The sequence below is a fragment of the Lates calcarifer genome, linkage group LG8 (assembly GCF_001640805.2).
Source record: "Lates calcarifer isolate ASB-BC8 linkage group LG8, TLL_Latcal_v3, whole genome shotgun sequence".
Lineage (NCBI taxonomy): Eukaryota > Metazoa > Chordata > Actinopteri > Centropomidae > Lates > Lates calcarifer.
In genome coordinates, this window is record NC_066840.1 from 18964695 (window position 1) to 18988720 (window position 24026).

General features: G+C 40.7%; 1 protein-coding gene across 1 annotated transcript in view; it reads right to left on the reverse strand.

Annotated features, from left to right (window-relative positions):
- Positions 1 to 24026, reverse strand: part of slit3 (slit homolog 3 (Drosophila)) — a 269236-nt gene that overhangs the window by 46630 nt on the left and 198580 nt on the right. The window contains 12 exon segments of the mRNA XM_051072519.1: positions 154 to 297; positions 1937 to 2011; positions 4643 to 4707; positions 4709 to 4794; positions 8570 to 8733; positions 9026 to 9169; positions 12165 to 12236; positions 13571 to 13642; positions 14712 to 14783; positions 18003 to 18147; positions 19221 to 19384; positions 23529 to 23600. Coding sequence (XP_050928476.1) covers positions 154 to 297; positions 1937 to 2011; positions 4643 to 4707; positions 4709 to 4794; positions 8570 to 8733; positions 9026 to 9169; positions 12165 to 12236; positions 13571 to 13642; positions 14712 to 14783; positions 18003 to 18147; positions 19221 to 19384; positions 23529 to 23600 — 1275 coding nt within the window.

Sequence of the window (24026 nt, forward strand, 5' to 3'; positions counted from 1 at the left end):
TTCATTAGCATTCTTCAGTGTTCTTCAGAATGAATTGAAACTTATGGGGCTACATACATGCAGACTACCTAACAGCATACATTTTCTGAACATGTAAACCACCACTAAATATTCCATGGTACACAATCATGCACACTTTTGTAAACCTCTTACAGAGTTTTCAGACCAGTGAGGCCTCTGAACATGCGTCCCTGTAGTCCAGTTAGCTTGTTTCCTGTTAGTAGCAGCTCCAGAACTCCACCAGCTCCATCAAACACACCCTCACGAATGTCCCTCAACTTGTTGTTGCTCAGGTTGCTGCAGGAGGGACAAAGAAATGACAAATTTAGCTGTTTTTCATATTTAGGTTTTCCTGTTGGTTTTAATTACATGCAAGATTGCCTGTGAAATCTTTCACATACACCTCCGGAGGGACAACATAACCACACATGCAGACAGATATGGACATGGTGTGTGTTGCACACATACACAATATTCCCACTTTAATTACAGTAATCAATCACATCCCTTCAACTAATAAATGTTAACTCTTCTCTCTTTCATCTTAATGTCCTCGTCTTGTACAATAGATATACCGATAACAGCTTACAGCCATCACTATAACTCACAAAGCACACACACATACACAAAAGTAAATGAGACAAGTGGTCACAGACAACTGAAAATGATTGCTATCTCTCTTCCTTGCACAGACAATGAGAAAAATGAAAATGAAAAGAGAGCATTTGGCCACAGACACAATAACTTGAGAAGATAGTTATCACAACTACTGTAGCTTTCATTCACAGCTAGTTTTGTGCTTCCTCTTATCAGCTTGGGAGGGGATGAGGCGAAGAAGAGGAGAGGAAAGGAGAGGAAAGAAGAGGAGAGGAAAGGAGAGAAGAAATAAACAGTAGATGGATGAAGAGTTTTAAAAAAAGTTTAGATAAAAAAATAATGATTGCAGACAACCTTAGAGTAAAAAGAAAAGTAGCAGAGCAGATGCAAGGATAAGAGAGGATGTGAGGCGTGGAGAGACTGAAGAAAGGATAAGAGGTGAGGAAAGGAGAAGAGCACAAGAGGGGAGGGAAGGAATTGAGAGAAGGAAAATGGAAATGAGCAGTAGCCAATCTATATTGTCAGTGACACTGCTAGATGGTTAGCAATTTCCTCTCCAATAAATCAACTGCTGGTCTCTGGTCTGTCTTTCTCTATCTCACTCTGAGACACACACACACACACACACACACACACACATACACACAAACCTAGAGTAGGTTGTAGATAAGGACTGACTGTAAATCTGAACCGAAGGCCCATCTTCTATTTCCATTTAATATTTGCTTCCTCCACACCTCAAACCCACCCTTCCCTTTTCTCTCTCTCTCCAAACCTTTCCCATCCTCTTGCTTGTCTTCAGCCACTCCTCTTCCTCCATACCTCACTCATGTCTCTCTCATTTTCACTCCTGCACTCTTTGCATGTATGTTTTTTTCACACTTTCCTCTTCATGCTCTTTTCTTTATTTCCATCCTCCCTCCTTATTATCTCCTCTTCCTTCTATTGTCATTTTCTCTTTCTCTTTACTTCTAGTTCTTCTTGTATTCCTTATCTCTGTCCATCTACCTTCTTCCATCTGTTCTCATCAATCTGTTCATATTTCAGTTGTCATGTCACTGCAATGCTATTCCTTCCTTTCTCTAAGAGCAACAACTCATTCGAAGTGATAAGGAAATGTGTTTTTAAAACATGTTAACAGGTTCTACTGTAATAAATAATATCCCATCACTCACATCACTACCATGTATGGCCCTCTTTACTTCCTTTTCAAAGGAGGAATTGAGTAATTGCATACATGATTTAATGAATAAACACAAAACAGCAACCCTAGCCTTAACCATAGAATACTTAACAGATGAGAAGTGCTGTAAAAAAAAAAGGGAAAATGTATACATACATCTTCCTCAAGTTAGGCAGCTTCTTAAATGTCCCTGCAGTCTCCAGGACGGCAATCTCATTGTCGTTTAACCGCCTACAGAGAGAAAGATAGAGAGAGTGGGTTAGACATTTATTCTTTCATGAACCCAACAGCTTCCAGGGAACAGACACACATGAACACACACACGCACGCACACTCCCAAAAACAAGATGGAGAGAGGCTGCAAGTCAGGCAGGAATGACCGCATGAAGGTTAAGAGGCCTTTAGTGACTGTTGAAGTATGATGCAGCACAAAACCAGAGAAGGGAGGAAAAAATAACTTAACAGTTTGGGGGAAGAGAAGAGAGGAGAAGAGAAGAGAAAAGAAGAGAAATTAATCTTTTCTATGCAGTCATCAATACCCACACTGCCCTAAGCCAGGAGAAAACAGTTTGAGAGATAGGAAGCTAGACATCTGCTTTATTGAGGTAATTTGTACTAAAAGGGTGCTGCTAAAAGGATGCTCTTTGTGCATGTGTGTGTGTTTGTGTGTATGTGTGTGTGTGTAAAAGAGGTAGAGTGAGAGAAATTGAGGAAAGAAAGTGAAAGTTCAGCTGGAGGGGATACTTTCTAATGAGACACAGAGAACTTAAAAGATGGATCGACCTGGATAAAGCCAAACTAAAATAACATATTGCAAAGTCCAAAGCAGATCAGAGATGGCAGGAAAATGATATTGCCTTTACTGAGTTGATTTGCGTGGTTTGGATGTAGAGAGTGCAGATGAAACATTTATAATCGTTTTACCTTGTGATCTAGGACCCTCAATATCAACTCAGAATGCACAGTGCTTTTTACTGAGTGCAATTTTATTCAAGAACAATTCTTTCATACTTATTGAACACTATGAGGCTGATGTCAAGGATCTTTACATCTAGTGGGAAGAGTCACACAGAAAGACAGAAAGATAGACAGAAGAGTGAAAGAGAGAGAGCAAAATATATATATATATATATAAACCTTTAGCTCAGCGATAACCTCCCTTGATTTCCCCTGATAAGGCAGGTTACAGGGCACGACTGGCAGCTTATGTGTGTGCATGTGTGTGTCTGTGTGTGCATGATTGTGCCCTTCAACAACCCCAGTGGTTGGTTGTGTTCTTAAGGAAAAAGAGCAACAGAAAGAGAGACGGTGTCGAAAATGGTAGAAACTTTGATGTGCCCTCTAACCAACCATAAAGGACAAAGTTTATATTTTTGACATGAAGCACCCTGGGAATGGACAGAGAGAAAAGGAGGGAGAACTGGAGGATACAAGTGTTCAGAGAGAGAGAAACAGAACCAAACAGAAAAACAGAACGAGGGAGAGAGAAGAATTGGGGGCTAATGGTCTGTGGGATAGTGACATTATTAGTTATCTAAAGTGGCACCCATGGTTGAATTCACCATTATACAACTAACCTCCATAAGTAATACTGTGGCAACCATCCTGCATCTGCTGCAGTGGTCCCTTATTCTGCAGCTACTCTCCATTAGTACCACAGTGATAGTAATGGCTGAAGCTCCCCTTCCTTCACCTACATTTTAAAGCTGCTTGTAATTCAGCATTATTAGGCAAAACTTTGCTTCTGGCCGGATTCCCATTTCCTGTGTGGAAATATTAGCTTATTGAATATTCAATCAAGGGCCAGGTGCTGAAAGTAAAATGGGGCTTGCTGATTTTAGCATCAACATTTCTCTCTTGACTCACAGTTTTGAATCAGAGAACCACTTTTTAGTCTCAGTTTCTGTGTATTTTATAACTTATGAGCAGTTTTTAAGTGTTTGATTGTTTCTCTTATTTGATGTTGTTTTTTTTTTCCAGTAGCTCCAATGAATTATGAACAGTTCCGCTTCTTTTTTTCTTAGTTCTTTCTCAAGAAAAATTCCCATAATCACTTAGCATAACATATTCACTAATTTCAAACATTCATGGTAATCTCTTCAAATGTTCGGTTTAGTCTGACAAAAACTCAAAAAGTCACTATTCAGTTTGCTATCACATAACAGAGGAAAGTAGCAAATCCTCATAAATGAGAAACTGAAACCAGAGGATATAAGTTTTTCTTGAGACTCAAATGATTCATAGATTATCAGAATGGTTTCTGATTATTTTTGTAATCAAGTAATTGTAGCTCTAAAATATATATTTCATCAGGGACTCTAATAGATTCTGAACACATACAGACTTTTTAACTTTCCTCACAATCTGATTTGTTACTCCCTCTCCATTTTTCTGCAGTGAAATGAATGATCCATGGGACTATTCAGTATTCTAGTGTGAGACCCTTCGCCAGACATCATGATGGCTCCTTTGGGACTCGGAGGGAGATGGAAAAGACTGTTGAGAGGCATTTTGGTCTGGGAGCTAAAAATGAAGACTGACGTTCATGATACTGCACTGAGAGAGGCGACGAGACTGAGAGAGACACTGTGTGTGAGTGTGTGTGCACTGCATACATGCATTTGTGTATGTCTGCATGTATGTAAGCCTACACACTTGTGTTTCTGTGTGTGCATGTGGTTGACAAAGTGAAAAACTTCTTGACAGGTCTGTGGCATGTTTAAGGATGTGTGGTGGTTTATAGTTTCAGGTCAGAGCAGTCTAACACGTGGCTTTCAATCTGATATTTCATCATGTCTTGTCATATACAGTATGTATGCCTGTGTGTGTGTGCATGTAAAAGGGAAACACTAGCCGACTTACAGGTCTGTGGTGTGTTCAGGGATGTGTTGAGGTATACGGGTCATTTTGAGATTGGAGCAGTCGACTACTGGTGCCTTCACAGCGACATTTCTCCGGACACACCAGGTCCTGGAAGCACTCGCCGCTCAGACGGCTGCGATAGTCCTCCTGACCTACAGAGGAGAGAGGGAGTGGAGGGGACCAAAAGACAGATAAAGTGAAATAGAGGAAAGAGAAAAACAGGAAGGGAGGACAGACAGAAGGGTAGACAGCAGGTAGGAAGAAAGGGGAAGAAGAGAGGCCAGGTAAATTAAGTCAACAGGGGAGTAGGAAACAGAAGGCAAAAAGGGATAAATGATGGGAAGAGAAGAGACATGAGAGAGACATAAAGTTCTTTATGTTACTTACAATACCTTATAATGGAGGACAACACATTATTCCAATAAATATCCAGCTAATAGTAAAAAAACAAACAAACATGCATATTCAGATGTAAATGTAGATATATGTCAAAACTCTTGATTCAACCTCCAGGATATCAATATCTGTCAAAACTGTTTCTCATTGAGAGTTTAATTGTTTGGAAAATTCGACTTTTGTTCTAATTTCAGCTGTCAAAGGTTGTAAAACATAATTAGCCAACCAGTCATTTGCAAGACATGAATGATCTTTTTAATATAACTCATTTCTACTGCAGTTGGTCCTGCAGCATTGCACTGCACAGAGTGGGCATGGTGCTGATGTAGGGAGGGGTAGTTCTGCTTGGCTACCACTGTAAATCAAATTAACAAACAAAGATCCAGGTGGTTTTATGGAATCATCTTGTAGATAAATGTGGTTTAACCCCGGATGTTTTTGTTTAACATGGTGAGCCAGAGACCACTTCTGTTATTTAGATATAACGTGAGCACATATTATTTATGACTGCCAGTGCCTGTGGAACAGACCTGGTTTACATCATGCAGCTCTCGTATTTGTACACCACATAAACTCTTTGTATTTCTCACGGTTATCGTTGCCTCTCTCCCTTCCTCTCTCTCTCTCTCTCTATCTGTTCTCTGTCAATTTAACTGTTTCTGTTTCTATCAGACTTTTCTTATACTGGCACAGACTACTTGTTCTTTCATTCTCTGTCTCCATTCTTTCCTGGCACACACCCTTTATGGCTCATCTGCTCTCTGCTTGTCGTTGTTAAACAACTACGACCACCTAGTGAGATTTGTCAGTGAACAACCTTGATTTGAACTCTGTGAATGATCACTGCTCGTCAGATGATGTCTTATCTTTTATGAGATGTGGCTAGCTCCTTTCAGTAGCACGAATATTTTGGAATAATGTCTCTGGGCTGCCGCAAACCTTGTTGGTTGGCAGGTTGACAGAAAAGAAAGAGCAAGGGAGAGAATAAGAAATAAAGGAAAGGAGGGAAAACAGCAGAGCAAAGAATGGATTAGGGGCGGGGGAGGTTGGTTTAAAATCTTTTTAACAGTAATGGTTTGAGGCTTTCTCTGTCCTCCTCAGTTGGAGCAGAAAAGGGTAAAGGGGTCTGCACAGAGGTGGTGGAATCAGCCATGCTAACCACTGAAGCACTGGATAATCTGACAGCAGAGAAAGGTGTACCACGCATTTCTCTTTTTGTGGTTTAAAACGAGATGTTAATATTTTCCAAAGCAAACACTAGGGGAAAAGTAAGAGATTCTGTTAAAAAAAGATGTGTGGAGTTCAAATTTATGATGACATCTGATCAGTAAAAGTGAATGTAGATGTTTCTGAGCCACTTAAAGGCACCCTGTAGAGTTTTTGACCACTACTAGTGCTATGGAGCCAGGCTTTTTTAAGTTGTGTTTGTATTGTGCAACCACATTAGCACACGTGTATGCATGCAAGAACATGGACTATACAATACACATTCCTGCTGCTGGTTTCCCTTCTATTCCACTAATTAAAAGTTGATGGTGGTAATGTGCAAAGAAATTAGGTAACGCATCGAAAAAAAGGCAAGGAAAAATTAGATTGCACACTAGCAAACAATGGATGTAAACAATGCACCTTGTAAAACACTGGAGGAAGAAAATGCATTAAACTCATTTATTCTCAAGAATACGCACATTAAGTGTGGGTGAAAAGCGCTCACTGTAAACATAACTTTTGATGGTGACAGGAAAACTCCACAGGGTACCTTTAAATTGCCCAACAGCAGAAAACCAGTTAGGTACTGATACTCAATACTGACTGATATGTATTTTGATGTCTGATTATTTGTCTGTGGCTCATCAATTTCAACCACAGTGATAGTCCCATGTATCAGAAGCCCTACACATGAATGCAAACAAACAGAAGCTAAGTGTTTAGCCCCCAATTTTTGCTCCAAGGCGTGTGACTGGCTGGGAGAAGGCAGGTGGGTGTGTGCTCGGCGGTCCCTGGCGCTTGACGGAACCATGTGATGTCACAATAGGCGGGGCCACATGGTTAGATCAAGCACAAGAGACAGCTGCACGAACCGAACCAGAGTGCAGGTCCACACAGGAGGAAGGCGGGGCAACAGAGAGCTGCACCAATCAGTCAGGGGCAGGGTCCATACAGGATAGGAGAGGCAACAGACAGCTGCAGATCCACACAGGAAGGAAGGCGAAACCAGAGAACTGCCCACCAATAGCGAAAATGTCCACACAGGTCCATAGAAGAAGAGGAGATGCAGGGAGAGGCATGGGACTGCAGAGAGGAGGGGCTGAAGCAAAGAGGACTGCCAGAACCAGCTTTAGGAGCATTTGGAATCTAGTTATCTTGATTAGCTCCATGGGCAGAGCACTGACATTAGGGGTTTGCTTACCACTGAGACTGTCCATGCTAAAAATATAGCACATGTACTCATGATACTACAAAGCACTTTGGATAAAAGCCTTTACCATTTAATAGTATCGGTAATGGCGCACCCAGTCTAGGCTAAGCCACGCTATTTTAGAAAAAAGGAGGGGTGGAAATGTCATGTCACCACATAGTTGGCCTTACAGTCACACTTTTTAGTTTAAGTAAGATGGCAGTGATGGAAACAGTTATTTTAGTGCTTGAAAAACTTGTTATGTATTTCTTAAGGTTTCATGCTCCAAATAAAACAAAGCGTTTGTGATGGAAGATGACCACTTGATAACACAAATCAAATACCCACTGTAATACAACCCACTTTGCTGCTCAATGTAAAACAAATACAGGCTACTCTTACAGCAAATACCAAGCATGCTGCTGCTTACTAAAGGGAATTAAAAGTAGCCAAATTTCAACCTCACCTATTACCTGATCATCTTTTCAGAATAAGATTAAAGTGACAATTAGAGTGAGCTAATGTGATTGACAGAGGTCTCCTACTACGCTGCTATGTAAACCAATGATCTGCTCGCAAACACCGTTTTAACACAATTAAAATAGTTTGTATAATGTCTGTGAGGGGAATTTTAAAAATTCATTTTCCAGTGAGCCATAAAAAGGCATAATGTTTAAGACAGGGAAAACAATATGAAGAGCCACTGCAGAGAGGAACTGAGGATGTGAAGTGTATACAGTCATACACACACACATAATTTCACACAAGTGGGCGATCACCGTCTATGGCCAGTCTCTGTGGAGTTAGTTACTGTGCTGCTTCAGTATACTGAATTGGTCTGTGTTGTAATTAGTGAGACCCATGGCTCCTATCAAAGGAAATAACAGTAATACAATACTACCACAGAGAGAGATAGAGACTGAATGTGAATGCTAGCATGAGTCGTAAATGCATAAGAATTTTAGTTCCTGTTTACACACTCGTGTTTGTAATGTTCTACCTGTATGTCTTGACATTTTACCTTTGACCTGATTTGTATGAGTCATTATCAGCCCTCATACATGACTTCATGCAGCTTTGCTTGCGTTTACATGTGTGTTCTGAGGTATTGTCTGTGTGGACTCATCCCTTACCTGTGCATCTGAACTTCTTGCCTTTAACCTGGCTGATTCGTTTGTTTGCCAGCCTCCTGGGGTGGCTGCAGCGCGCTCCGCTGGTCTCGATGGGATTGTCAAACAGGTAGTCAGCCAGCCACTTCAGGTGACAGTCACACATAAAGGGATTCTGGGCCAGATGACTGAGAGAGGGAAAGGAAAGAGGAGAGAGGAAAAGATGGGTTTATCATGGGTCTGTCACAGGAACAAGAAAAGAAGAGGGCCTTGCGGTCTCTACAAAGTTGTCTCAGGTGTCATGCATTTTAGTAATGCTTTGCAACCTTGTGCAATTTGTCTCATTTCTGACTGATGAGAACTTCCTTGCTCATCCTGAAGATGAATGCGTAGCCCTACATACAGTGCGTTGTCTCCTTTGCACTCTTATTGGACAAAATCAATCCAAAATGTATGGTTCTCTGGCAGACTTGTACTTACAGAGTCTTGATCGAGCGCAGAGGTGTGAACAGTCCTTTGCTGATGGTTTGCAGCTTGTTGTCGTACAGTGAAAGCAGATTGAGGTTCTGTAGATCTTGGAAGGTGTTGACTCTCAAACAGTTAATTTTGTTGGCATTCAGCAGCCTGAAACACAAGGAAGAGCCATTCACCATTTGTTATTTATCTGTGTTTGTTTTACTTATTTAGCTTTATTATCTCTATGCACTACATAAACAGAAGATGAAGGCTTATGCAGATAATGAGATAATTTATTTTTCTCAGATGCGTCTCCACTGCAAAACCACTACTTTTCTCCCCCGTCCTCTTCATCTCACTATTTCTTCTCCTTGTCCCTCGCTTTAGCTGCTCCTATCCCTCTCCACACACCCTCCACATGATTATATTTTTTCTGGCCATGACCCATAAATCTGAAAATTGCGGTTTTATATATTTTCACTTTCTCTTCTGGAGCAGGAGGGGAATATCTACTGTTGGGTGGGGTGGTGTAATATCTTGTTTTGATGGGAGAGACAGATGGTGAGGGGAAAAAGGGAGGAGGAAGAGAAGAGCCAGCAGAATGGAGATGGGAGGAAATAATGGAGTGAGACAGAGAAGGGACAGGTGAAAATTTAATTTGGAGTGACACAGATATACTGTACATTTACGCAAAAGAGGCTGACAGTTAAAATGGAGGAGAGAGAGACGGGGAAATGAGAAATGTGATAGAGGGATTAGGTAAATGACAGGAAGGGTTTTCACCTCCACCCTTCCCTCCTTCTCCCTGTCTTTTCATACCTGCACTTCATTAGCTAATATGCTGTATCCACATTGTCAGCTTTCCCCCCTGTAGGCTACGTCTTCTCTTGCTTCTTGTCTGTCTCATTCTCCACCTTTTTGCTCTCCTCTCACACTTTTTCTGTCTTTTGTTTCATTCTTTATTTCTTCATCTCTCACACACTCTACTGTCTTTTCTCTCCGTCTTTTCTTTGTTTGACAGGTGACTAACTCAGTACTTGGTACAGCATCTCAGCTTAATCATCTAGAGTCATCCTAACAAGCACCTATACTGGAACTACCCAGTTATACATACACACACGCACACACACCAGCAGATACACACACACATGCTGCTCTGCGACATATCCACGCCTCATTAGGCAGCTCACAGGGGGAACTAATTACTTGAAACTGCACCAGTAAAACAAAGCAGTGCAGACAATATAAACAGTAGACCGGTAGCTATACAAAGCAATAAACACATCTTTGTCATGAAAGGGTGACATGCAGCTTGATTCACCAGGAAAAGCTAATATATAATTTATAATTATTACACCCATAAGGAAGAATAACATCATCTGGAAATTCCTGACAAATTAACCGATTTTTTTGGAGATGGAAGGTTTTCTTCTGTCAGTGGCGAAATATTAAAAGACATATTACCTCCCTCTGCCTGCTGAGCAAGCACTAGCACCCGCAGGCGGTGTCTTTGTGGGACTGACCAATGATGTGGCAAGACATGAATATTAACTAGTCGTTCAGTACTTTATTTATTCGTTGATTGAAGCAGTCGCAAATGCATAGAAACAGCCTTGATTTGGCCCACTTAAGGGATCACACCATGCATGTACAAACAGATATACAGCATTCAGTGTTTTAGTGTTTAACAGTGTATGACTGTAACATCATGACAGGGTGTCAGGGAAATGCTTTTTCCAATTAGGGGCTACTAAGTGTCAATGGCGTCACATCACTTGGACGTGGAAAACAAATCGAAACTTGCTCTCTGATTTTCTTCTCTTTCTTTTCTAATCTTTCCTCCATTAATACTGTATGTGTGTCCATATCTGTCTTCTTCCAAATGTCTGTCTCTTTTGCCATTTTTCCCTCTCCATCCATTAATTTACCTATCCATCTATCCATCCATACCCTCCACCCCCCACACACCACCCTCCCCACCCCCTCTCTGTGCCTGACTATGCACCATGCATCCCAATGATCCACCTAAGCCCGTAAAAGGTGTTTGTGGGTTAGATTCACTCATCCTCATTCTCTTTGCTTCACTTCACTTTACGATGGAAAAGCCCAGAACATTAGCTGTTTCTGCAGTGGACTGCGGCATTTGCGGGGACCATATGCCACATACAGTACCAATGTAGCCATTATAGGAGTCAGAATTTTTACTGCATGCTGAACTGCTGCAGTTTGAATCTATGCCCAGGAGGAATTATTCAGAATTAATAGTTTTCCTCCATGTAGGCACTAAATATTAGAAGAACTATGGGAGATTACAGTTTTTATTATAATGCACCGATGTGGTTCATGTTGAGCATTTAAGAAAGACTCCTCTGCAGACACATACACACAGTAAAGGACAGATGGAGGGTTAATGCATGAAGAGGGGATTCTACAGCAGTTGCTGCTGCTGCTTTAGTGATCATTACCAAGATTTGGTCCTGTGATTGTGGGTGAAATGCCTGATGCTCTCTCCCTCATGAAATTAGCACCATATATTGAAGCAATAAGGATCTATAACATTGGCCTGAGCTGTGATTATGGCCCAGAGGTAATGTACTGTAGATATGACTTGCTGGTGCCAAATCACCAAATCATCTTAATTAGGGAAAATCAAGTACAAGGCTTAACATAAATGCAGCCAAGTCTGCTGATTATGCTGCCTCCTTTGGAACCAATATATATTACTGCCAGTTTAAGAGACACTGTAAGGAGATCCTGGTACTTTTTAAATGTTACCAATTAAACTTATAGCATGAGCAAATTATAGAACTTTTAAGTACACTGTTGTACACAATATTTTCAGAGATACTGAATGATTGAGACATCCAGTACAGTTTTTTTCTCATAAAACCCGCAGGCCTACAGTATGAGGCAGTATGAAATTAGCTCTGCAAATTAAGCCACGAAACAAATATGTTCCTTTTTAATTAATCACCTACAACAAGGGAGTCAGACTATTTCTGAAAAGAAACTGGAGCTGTACACAAGCTTGTTTCCTGGGTTTTCTTTGTTTGAGTGCGTTATTCTCTAATTTACTGAATAATGTATTTCACTGCTTTCTGGAGGGACCACACACATGCACACAGGTACACACTTAACAACAGACCACACAGACAGTACTTACAGTAGCTGTAAGGAGACCAGTCCATCAAACAATCCCTTGGGCAGCTCAGTGATCTTGTTGCCATACAGCACCCTGCACAGGACAGTCAAAACAACATCATTTAGGTTACAGTGTTTACAAGGCTTTGCTTGCAGGTTAAGACTATGGGGTCTAAAGCCAGCTTTGTGGACATCATTCTTGATATAAGCAGCCACAAGAGAGGTGCACTGCTCTGCATCAACAGATCTTTTTTTGTTTTCAGGACACTGGCAGGTCTGATGATGCTGTTGAGAGGATATAATCCAAATCCCTCTACAGTTGGCCTCTCTAAACATGTACGCTGAATCATAGTGAGGGTCATTTTGTTTTCATATCCTACCAATAAAATGGCTGAATGTAATAATTCAGTGTTGAGTGGCATTGTTATGATTGCATTGTTTATCCAAAACAATTAGACATGGTTCTAAAAACCAAGATGTCATTTTTTATTACTGTTACTGCTGTTTCCTTGCTCAAAACATGTTCTGTATAAATCCACTAATATTCAGCTCCCCAAAAGGCAAGGAAGAATATCAATATATCTGCCTTGGAGTAAAAAAGCCATCAAGCTCACCCAGTTGGAAAAACTATCTTAGTGAGAAAGTCAAAGACAAAAAAGTTGTCTGTTTCTAGTGCAGGGTATTTTTTAACTTTTTAAATTATATATATTTAAAAGAAGTGCAGCGCATCCATTTCTGTGTCGAAGCTTTTCCCACTAAGCACACTGTTGTGGATCATTTATCTCATTTGATTGTCAAAAACTGAAATTATGTTTGAGATGTGCCTCCAATTGCAGTTGCAACCATTTAATTCACTTGAGCAATTTTATATTTTGCTACATCACGCCTCAGCTGGCCTCTACTGCAGAAGTCGTGCCTCTCAGTGACATTCCTGTTCAACTGACTTGGCTCTATGTGCTTATGTGTGTGTGTATATGTGTGCGCATGCATGTGTGTGTTCAGTTATAACACCCAGGAGAGTTCACCTTGTCTGCCCCTTCTTGTCTGACTTGTCTGTCTCATTTTCATGCTCCAGATTGATTCAAATTAAACTGTCCTTCATGTTCTTATCACCCTCAGAGACACACGGACACACGCACACACACATACACCGAGAGGTTACAGACACGTACAATTACACACACACACACAACCAATACAAAGACACACATACAGCAAATACGCACACTCCACCGCTTTGTGCTCCAGTTGTCAACATCGACAGCGACAACATTTTTATTTGCTAAATGTCTGGGAATGCAATTACTCCACGTCTACATGCGTGTGTGCGTGTGTGTGTGTGTGTGTGTGTGTGTGTGTGTATTTGTGTATGTGTATGTGTATGTGTGTGTGCGCGTGTGAATTTGCAGGCAAGTGTGTCATACTTACAGTGAGGTGAGTGAGCGAAGGCCACTGAAAGCATCAGCAGCAATGTCAGAAATCTGGTTCTTACTCAAGTCACTGGGGGGGGAGAGAGAGAGAGAGAGAGAGAGAGAGAGAGAGAGAGAGAGAGAGAGAGATAAGTGCATTACTGTAATACACAGTAATGGGGTTCATTCTGTGTGAATGTCCTAGAACTGTCTGACAAATGATCATGAGAGAATACATCAGTAGAGGTCAAGGCAAGAGGACAGGAGTAAAAAAAAGTGCGAGGGGCTGGATGTGTAAGTAAATGAGGGACAGAGTGAGAGAGAGAGAGATGGACAGTGTGAGGGGAAAAGAGTGAAATGACAGGAGCAAAAGAGAGAGAGGGTGAGAGAAACTGGAAGCAGTGGCATGTTAAGTGCAGTTCATGTCATTCACTTCCACTGACTGTGAGATATATTATTTAACACTTCAGTTGAGGTTAAAATTCTGTGTGTGTGTGTGTGTGGGGGGTGTAAGTAGGTGGATAACGTTACAACCCTGCACAAGTCTGCAAGTCTTTCATTTTCAGGCATTTGCATGATAAGGACGTTTTTGCACCAGAGAGTTTATGTCTGCAGGTGTGTGAAAGAGACAAACGATGAGACCTATGTGAGTGTGTGTGATCGTGCTGGTTTGGACTTCAGATTAGATGTATCTTCTTTTTGACTATGTAGCTCACAGTCTGAAGATCTTGAAAATTTACACTTGTATTTTAAGTTCCTGCAAATTTCATTATTTCAATTCTACAATGTATTTCTACTTTCTGAGGTCAGTCGATATGACCCTTAAAAGAAGAGAAGCCATGTCTTATAATATACGCATAACATTATGTAAAAGTACTCAGTTAATACCCTTGAAAAGCTTCTAGTGACTGCACCTTTTATTGTACTAATGTGATTTTGTTAGACTATAAGTTTCAATTTAGAAAACAGGCTTGATTTATTACTGCTGCACTGAAGATTGTTAATATTATTGAAGCAGGTTAAACAAATTAGAAGAATAAATAAAATGTATTAAAGCATACATCAGTCTGTTAATGCATATCAGTACACATATGCTTGTGTGTATGCATTTGGTTGCGTGTGTGTGCGTGTTTAAGTGTGCTATATCCAGACAGACTTACATCCTCTTGAGCTTCTTGTAGGCAGTAAAGGCTCCTGCTGGGACACTTTTAATCAAGTTCTGCTCCAAACGACTGGAGAGAGAGACAGAGATAGAGAGAGAGTGCAGGAGAAGGGAGAGGGTGAGGAAAAATGGAGTTAGTTGATCTTTTAAAGACTAAAAAAAAAAAAAAAAAAAATAGAGGAACAAATTCCCCCTAAAACATAATATGAGAAAATCTTAATACACTTTGTAAATGTTAATTTTCTCTCCTTTCATTTCATTAAAGACAGAGAAATCATTGGTTATCACAAAGCTGTGTTTACCCCTCAACCTCAGCCAAGCACAAAAAGTTCAAAAGGTGGTTGTTTCAATCAACATCTACACAGTATTTCTGCAGGCTGGTCAGTGCTTTGCAGCAGGAACCGGTGAAGGTCACTCAGTGTGAAATGTTGACTTGCGTTTTGCAGCTCAGTGGTAATGAGCTTACATGGGACCAGTCCTCTGAATCTATGAAGAATCAGAAGGGAATCTGGCAAGCAAAAGCTGGACATCTGACCACAGCACTTGTTTGCTCGGTGAGAATCTGGCCAAAGTGTTCGGGAGTTAGAGCGATGTATAGAAATGTTTCTAACAGCAGAGTATGACAACTAGCTAACTGGCTAAATCAAACTTGCTATCATTCAACCACAATGAAATACAGGTTGTAGTCTGCTAATTGAACAAGGGTTTAGTTGGTTTAGTTATATAACTGTCAGCAGGACGTGAACAATCAACATTTGCTAAGTCATAATTTTTAATATTTCTTATTTTAATCTTCCATAAATTCCTTTGATGGAGCAACAGCGCCCTCCTCTTTAGGTGGAGCCAGACTATATTTATGAACACATTCTAGGTTCCTCAACTTTTTCAGGCTAAGGGCCAAAGGGAATTTATTACATCTCTTTCTGTGGAAGACTGCAGACTCATTACACCATACTGGTAGTATTACTCTATTATCATGTGGGGAGCCATCACAGCTAGGCACACAGCCCACATTTGGGGAAATGTACTGTAGTTTAGTTTCTGCTCTCCTGATGGTCTCGGAAACACATTCATCTGTGTAGCTCATGCATTCTTCATGTCTCCTTGTTTCTGCTATGGGAAAGGAGGGAGGAAATGGACAAAGGAAAAATAAAGGAGGCAGAGGAGGAGATGAGAATAAAAAGTCATACAAGTGCAACAGAAAATTAGAGTAAGAGAGAGGAAGACAGGAAGAAGGACAAAAGGTGAGAAGAGAAATCATAGGAGGGGAGTGAGAAAGGAGGACAGCAGAGGAGAAATCAGAGGAGTGGAAAAGTGTGAACAACTTGGGGAGAGGAGAGGAAAAATCAGAGGAGAAGAGGGGGATGCGGTGAGGTCCCAAGGCCAGCCACAGGGTCAGCTGTCAGAATGATAAATGGGAACTAATCCACCCTTCTTCTTCCTCTCTTCCTTTTCAGTCCCCACCCAGTCCTGCTCTTGACCTCCACTCTCCATCCCTCTTTTCCTTTCTCTTAGGCCTATCCCCTGATATCTATCTATCTATCTATCTATCTATAGTCATCTTGTATCTGTTTGTCTTTAACCACTGTAAGTCACTTTGCAGCTTAATACAACCAATAAATTTTATGATATTGAATCAAAGCCAAGTTTTGATCACATTTGCTGGGATTAAATGCAATTTAGTTGAATTTATTGCATCAATTTGTGACTGCTACTCTGTAACAGTGTTTTAAAATGAAACGCTTACGTGGTCCTGGCTTTGAACACAGCGCAACCCTAACAGGTGCCTGTTTCTTGGCTTGCATACCTCTCTAAATTTCTGCACCTCACACCCTTGGCAGCCGACAACACCTTATTTCAACTAAAGGGTCAAAATAAATCAAGGATGTACAGATATTGACAAGGACAATCTGCACACACAACAAGTTACAAATTATATGGGGGACAGTAAAACAAGGTTGATACAAAGACACTTAGAGGTTCAATATCAAAGGATGTATTAAAGGGAAGACGTTTTAAGAGGCTATATAAAAAATCTATAGGGTGAGGATGCGATTAAATGGCAACTGAAACAGGAGATGGGTTTGGCAGGTGAGGCAGGTGCGCGACGGGCTGTGTATGAATACACACACACTCAATACTAAAGGCTCACTCAAACACACACCCCACCTTTATGGTGTAATGAAGTCAAAACGCTGAGAGACAAACCTGTTTAGTTAAGTTTCTTTGTGAATATATTTGATTTGAGAAGACAGAATAAAACGCACCCTTGAAATTGAGCACACATGCATACACACAATGTATACACATGACCACACTCATGCACACATGCGCACACATTTGGCAGTGATCCCTGCCACCACCATGCAGAAAGATGACTTTGTCCCGTTTGGAGGCCTGACAATACATCATCCTATTATACTCTATTGTTTCTGGCTGCAGAAACAACATTTATTATAATGGATCCAATGCAAATTCTCTCTGTGTGTATGTGTGTGTGTGTGTTTGTCCCAGAGATTTCATCAGATATGTTTTGGTGCATATGTTGGTGTCTGAGTCTCCAAGAATATGTATGTGTGTGGACATAAGAATGCATTTGTGCCAAAGTACGCATTTTGTTTGTGCACATGAAACTGGTGTGTCTGCATATATGTGTGCGCAATGGTATGTGTGTGTACGTGTGCGTGTGTGTTTGTGAATCTATTTCTTATGCTGGGGAGGTATAGAGGTATTGGTGTAGCGTTGCGGGGGGAGAATTGCTCCTTTACTCACAGAGCAATCAACCAGCTGTCCTCTGTACAAACAAACAGGGTACAGCGATCAATACGGATATCAAACATGTCCCACAGCGGGCTATGTGTGCGTGTTTAAATATGTGTGTAAGAGACAGAAAAAAAAGAGGAGGAGAGAAAGAGGAGGAAAAGTGTATGAGTGTCTAAAAGAAAGCGTTTGGCTACAATCTGAAACAGATTACCACTGCAAAGCTCATGGTGTGCCACAGAGTGGGTTAGAAGTAAGGTCTAGTTCATCTAATGAATCAACCACCTGCCTGGTAACAACACCGAAAAGGAATATCATTTTAAAAAGTAAAAGCATGAAAAAATATCAAAATAACAGGCTAAATAATACACTTAAAATAGATATGAATGTTAAGAAGTATGTGCATTTATATCTCATATAAGTGATGTGGAAAATGAGCATTGTACTAGCAAGTCAACTGACACAATCCTGGACTGGTGTATTGTACATGTGTAACATTTAAGGAAAATGAAGTTTAAGATGGTCTTACATCTCCACGATGCCCTCAGGAAGGTTGGCTGGTATTTCAAGGAGGCCTTTGCGACGACAGTCCACTATGTTGTTGTTACAGCTGCAGCTGGGTGGACACACAGCCAGCTGAGGAACACAAGTCCTCGATTCTGTCTGGGCTGGACCTATAGATAGTGATGTATAGAAAGAGTAAACAGTACTCAGACACTGGAAATATTTAACATTCAACTTTTGTTGAAAGGTAGTCCATGGAGAAACTTCCTTCTTAAGTGTAGGGACTGTGATATAAATATCATCTGGCCACAAAATATTGCTAGATATGAGCAGTAGGATAGGTAAGGAAAAAGGAGTATGGTATAAACATTTAGGGAGCGAGATGGAAGAAAGAAGGGAGGGAGGAAATCAGATGAAAGGAGAAAAGGAAGGGAATGAATTGTGAAAAAGAGGAAGAGAATGGAAAAGAGACAGAGAGAGGTCTGGCAGGGAGCATGTAGGCAGAAAAGACAGGGCTAAAGGCTAATAAAGAGGGAGCAGCCTGACAGTCTATTAGCACAGAGAGCTGAATCAGAGGCCTATAAACATTGCCTATACAATCTGCAGCTGATAACGCTACTGCTCTTATACTGGCCTTTTAGCTGATTACGCGCTCTACACGGTGTAATTCTTTCAGTGTTATAAACTCAATGCTGAGCTGTCTGGAGACGATAACAATACTGCTTGTAATAATGTCCTTTGGGTTTATTACTTTCTCTGTGTTGTATACCTCGTCGTCACTGAGTCAGCTGTCGGCAGCACTAAATTCAACTGCCAACATCTAGTTGAGTCTATCTGAAGTATGTATTATATACATTAGTGGAGCTGAATAGTTCAGGGTCAATTTTTGTGTCAGTTTTAAAGTGAAAACATTATTTTACTGGCTAGATTTCACTCTTATTATTGTTCATGTGTCAACATGATGAGGTTGCACTGAAGCCAAGATGGATAGCTTTTCTCTGAAAATATTTTTATGGTGTTTATTTCTCCAAAACCAATGAAAACTGTGTGTGAAAGTGAAACTAAAAGCTTGCAAAGTTGGCTTTAAAAAAAAAAAAAAATAAAGAACCACTTTCAATCAAGAAATAGTAATATGACTGTGATAATTAGAACTGCATGTCAAATAAAGTAATAAATGTTCCTCATGGTGTCCTTCAGCCAAGTTGAAGCTCTATCTGAACTGTGTGTATAGATGTTAACTCACCATTGCAGACAAAATCCTTCTTCTGCACATCTGGGACATTGAGGCCCCTCATGTGGGCGGGGGCCATGCACTGGGTGAATGGAGCCAAGCCCCGTCTGGCTCTGAGCCAATCAGAGAGCCAGGACAGGTGACAATCACAGTGGAGGTTGTTGGAGTGCAGACGACTGAGAGAGAGGAAAATTCAATACTATGAAACCTTTAATTATGAAATGCTCACATTCAAAAAGTCTGTAAAGTTAAATTGGGCAAACCAGCTCAGAAAAAGCAAATGTATTAGTATATATTAGTACTATGTATAGTCTGTATTCAAATAGGTTCTATTTTTCACACAGCTTACATCCTTGGCCGGGATCACGAGGCCATCGCTTGGGTGAAAACACACACACAAACAGGCACTCACACACAAACACACAAAGTAATATCCTCAGCTCTCATTTCCCCAAGGTCTGTGACAATATGACTCCCTCTAGAGAGAGGACACATACGGCTAAATCACAATCTATTCAGAAAGACAGAAACAGAGACAGGAAAGGGGGACACAGACAAAGGTGGGAAAGAAGAAGAAGATAAGTCTGGGAAAAGAGACTGAGAAGAGGGAATGGAAGATTCAGACATGGAGAGAGTGGACACAAAGGTTAAGAGCCAGTAATTGAAAATGGATATTAAGGGGGAAATAGAATCAAAAAATGAGCAAGAGAGGAACAAATGGATAAAAGAAATGAATTTCTTAAGATGATTCTTGGTTATTTTGACTTGATTTTATGGTGGCCAGTTAAGAATGATAAGGCATATTATGATTACATGGGGCATGTTTTCAATCTCTCAGCCTACAGATCCTAAGAGAAAGACATGTTAATGGGTCACTTCACCAAAATTACAAAATGCATATTTTCTCACATGCCTCTTTTAGTATGTGTATCTAGCCATGCATTTAGTTTTGGTTTTGTTTGCCTATGTCTTCAGGTATCCCTCTCTGACATTTTCTCTACTCCAGTAGCACAGAGAAAAGTCAAAGTTTGTTTGTAGTGGTCAATGTATTAAAGAAAAATAACTCAGCTGTAACTTATTTTTCCAGAGCCGGTTTCCTCATTGCTTAGGATAATCAACAAGTGGTTTCCCAAAGGACTATTTCTTCAGCAATAAGTACCCAAAGTCCCAAATTTTGACAGCAAGGTCTGCCATTTATTATGAGCAACTGGGATGTAGTTTCTTGAGAGAGATGTTACTGCCGGCTTTTTCAAACTGTAATTCTTCATTCTTGACAGAAAGAAAAACTAAGTTCCATTAACATTCATTCTAATGAGGTGGAGGCAGACAAATCTAAAAATCTGGAACCATGAAACCAAATTTATCTGCACTGCTACATATCACTACAAGTAAGTGAGAAATATCTTTATTTGTAAATTAAATGAACCGACCCTTTTGTGTAACATATTACTGAATTGTGCATGTCACAATTTTTTTATGAAAGAGGCTGATGGGAAATCAAAATTCCATCTTAAGTACATTAAATTAGAATTTAAGTTACATTTTTACAATAATAGCTGTTAATTAAAAGTCACTGCTCAGCTTAGGACGCATCAGGTGATGTTTCACAGAGCCGAGACTCTCTACAGGCTGCACTGGCTGGATTTGACACCTTGAGAGAGAGATAGAGAGAGAGAGAGATGAGGAGGAAGAGGAGGGTGGATGAACGGTAGAATGTCTTGTCAGCGTATTATATGCCAGCCGGGATATCTAGCCTTTCAGAAGACAGGCCTCCCTTTGTAATAAAGCAGAGGACAAATCCTGTTATGGAACAGAGATGGGCTCATTGATGCTAGCAGCGGGGGCAGCAGGTTTTAATACCGCTCTCCCATTATAAATCCAGTTTATAGTCAAACCCCCGCCTGGAGATAGCCACGTCCCAGCCCACCCCCGGCTCAGCCTTAATTACTGACAAGTAGGATTAAAACACAGGGGAGAATGGGAACAGGCAGGGGGTATGGAGAAAGTGCTGCGTGTGAGTGTGTGTGTAGCTGTAAGTCGGTGATAGCATTTGTTGTGCTTATTGGTTGCGAGTTGTGCATGGTGTTTCTCTGAATGTGTGTGTGTGTGTGTGTGTGTGTGTGTGTGTGTGTGTGTGTTTGGAATGTGTGTCTGTCTCTCTGTGTTTTTCTTAGTATTTTCTCCAGAGGGTTACCGGGCACATCTTTAGTGCAGTGAATTACACAAACACACAAGCAGTGGGAGTTCTAATCTTTTCATTGGTTCAAGTTTCTGAATAAGGGGCTCCATGAGGTGATATCATTACTGCTAATAGAATAAAGGGATACTGTAGGAAAAGAGAAAAAGACAGAAGACAATATACAGATAGATGGATGGCTAGAGACAGAGAGAGAGAGAGAAGTAATAGAATGAACTAAATATATGTAAAAGCAGTCGTATGAGATTACAGATGGCAGGGGAGGTAAGCCATTTAATTTTAAAATAAGTTTCTACACACACACACCAACACCTACATACACTTCCTTGAACTTCCCTGCTAATCAAATCAGGGACATCTCTAAACATTTGATTGAATGAGTCGTTTTTATAAAAGCAACAAATTCAATAGTGGGATCTGGCAAGAAAGAGCGGACACAAAATTGAATACAGAGGAGGCGGAAGGAGGGAGGAGGATGGCGAGGCAGTGCAGGAGAAGGGACAGAGGAGAGGAAGAGGAGGATGGACTGAGTTATGAGCGCTGGACATATGAGGATGACAAGAATGAAGAGTGGCAAGAAACAGAGGAAGAGGAGAAAAGGGAACACAAGAGGACAGGAGAAGAAGTAGACAGGTGAAGAGAAGGCAGAGGAAGCAGCAAGATCACCTGGACTGTAGCAGGATGGAGAACACAAAAGCTAGAATGAAATGAGTGAGGACATTTTATCAAATAATGATGGGAGGAAAGAGACAGGAATGGCAAAAGAGGATAATTTGTTGCGAGAAAGATGCAGAAAATGAGGAATAAACTGGAACTGGGAAGCAAAAACACTGAGGAGGAGGAAAAAAGGAAGAACGAGGAAATCAGAGGAGACAGTCACTCAGTGTTGACAGAAAACAGAAGAAGACGAGGGCTTCTGATTAAAAGATATTGGATATTGGTAACTCTGCACTCAATCTCCTGGCAACTGCGTAGTTGCACTGCTGCCTGAAATCCAATTTTAAAAGGCTGATTTCGAGCCATATTGCCACTAGATTTGCAGCAATATGCAGGGAATATTGAAACAGTGCCGTTTGACTGGCTGTCGATGGACACTGTCGGTCAAAAGTTGAACAGGAAAAAACGGTCGTAAAAGATAAATGGACCTCTGTTATCCTGCTTGTATTTAGTTGTGTTGTGTGTTTAGAAATCCCCCATTTCTGAATGTTAAGTAAGGTTGCGTGACCACACAAGTGCCTCTTAAAAATTGTGATTTGGGGAGGAAATCCCATTCTATGCATGCTGGTTTGGCGGAATTCAACCCCAGTGTGGCCAGCAGGAATGCAACCAATGGTCTGCCTTTCAGACAGTCCCACGGGATTATGGGTAGCCTCCCTGGAGATGTCGTGCCATGGCCTTGACAACTATAAGATCTCCTTCACACAACTAAATACAGAAAAAAAAAACACACAGACACATATACACACACAAATCAAAGCCCCCACTTCTAATCAATCAGACAATATGATTCGGTCTGGGGCTCATGTTGGATCACAACTCTCTCTCTCTCTCTGTGTGTGTGTGTGTGTGTGTGTGTGTGTTTTAATGTTTGTGCTTACATCAGTAATGTCAATATATGAGGTTTCTTCTAATGAATCAAAGCAGATTTAACTGTAGAGCCTAAGCCAGCCTTTCTTGTGGTATTAATGAGGTTACCATTACTCAAGGGTGTGTGTGTGTGTGTTTGTGTTGTCACTGTGTCCATCTCTGTGTGTGTCTTTCTGTGTGTGTGCATCTTTGTGTGTGTAATGGCCACATGATTATTCACAGTCATGAAACAATGGAAGAGTTGGTCTCTTATTATGGCATGATTAGATGATCACACACAGACCCTGCTGCCATGCTGTGTGTGCGAGTGTGTTTGCGGCATGTGTGTATGAAAGTGAAGATTACATATGTGTGTGCAGTGTGTGTCTGTACTCACTCAGTCTGCATGAAAGTAGGCATTAATTCATCCATGTGCATGTGCTAATGTGTAACCACAGAGTGCATGTGTATGAGCATTTGTAGTATATGTAAGTAGTTTTCTCTGAGTGTGAGTGTGTGTGTGTGTGTGTGTGTGTGTGTGTGTGTTTTATACTCACAGTGTCCGCAGCTTGGGCATGTGGTTGAAGCTGGACAGAGGGATGAGGGTGATGTTGTTGTTGTTGAGGGTGCTGGACATAGAAACAGAGAGAGGAGAAAAAGGGGGGAGAGAAGAGAAAAACAGATTGTTAGAAAAATAACACCCTGGTGCCACTCACTGGTCTGGTGGTTTAAACTCTGACGCAAGTCAAATTAAATTCTGTCCAAAACACAGGTTCAAGCCCTTGTCACCTTTTCTCTAACTCTCCAAGATAGGGAATTTGTATTTTAAAATCTTTCTTGTATAAATACATTTACAAGGACCTTTGTCTCTGGCAGTGATTCCAAACCTGTGGGTCAGGAAACAAATCAAAGGGATCCTTAAATGAGTAATGGGACATCAAACAATCAAAAATGTGTTATGCTACACCAAATTATGTTCATTTAAATTTTTTTTTTTTTTTTTTTTTTTTTTTTACAATGATTGTTATTTTCTTGTGAAATACTAGATAGTTTTA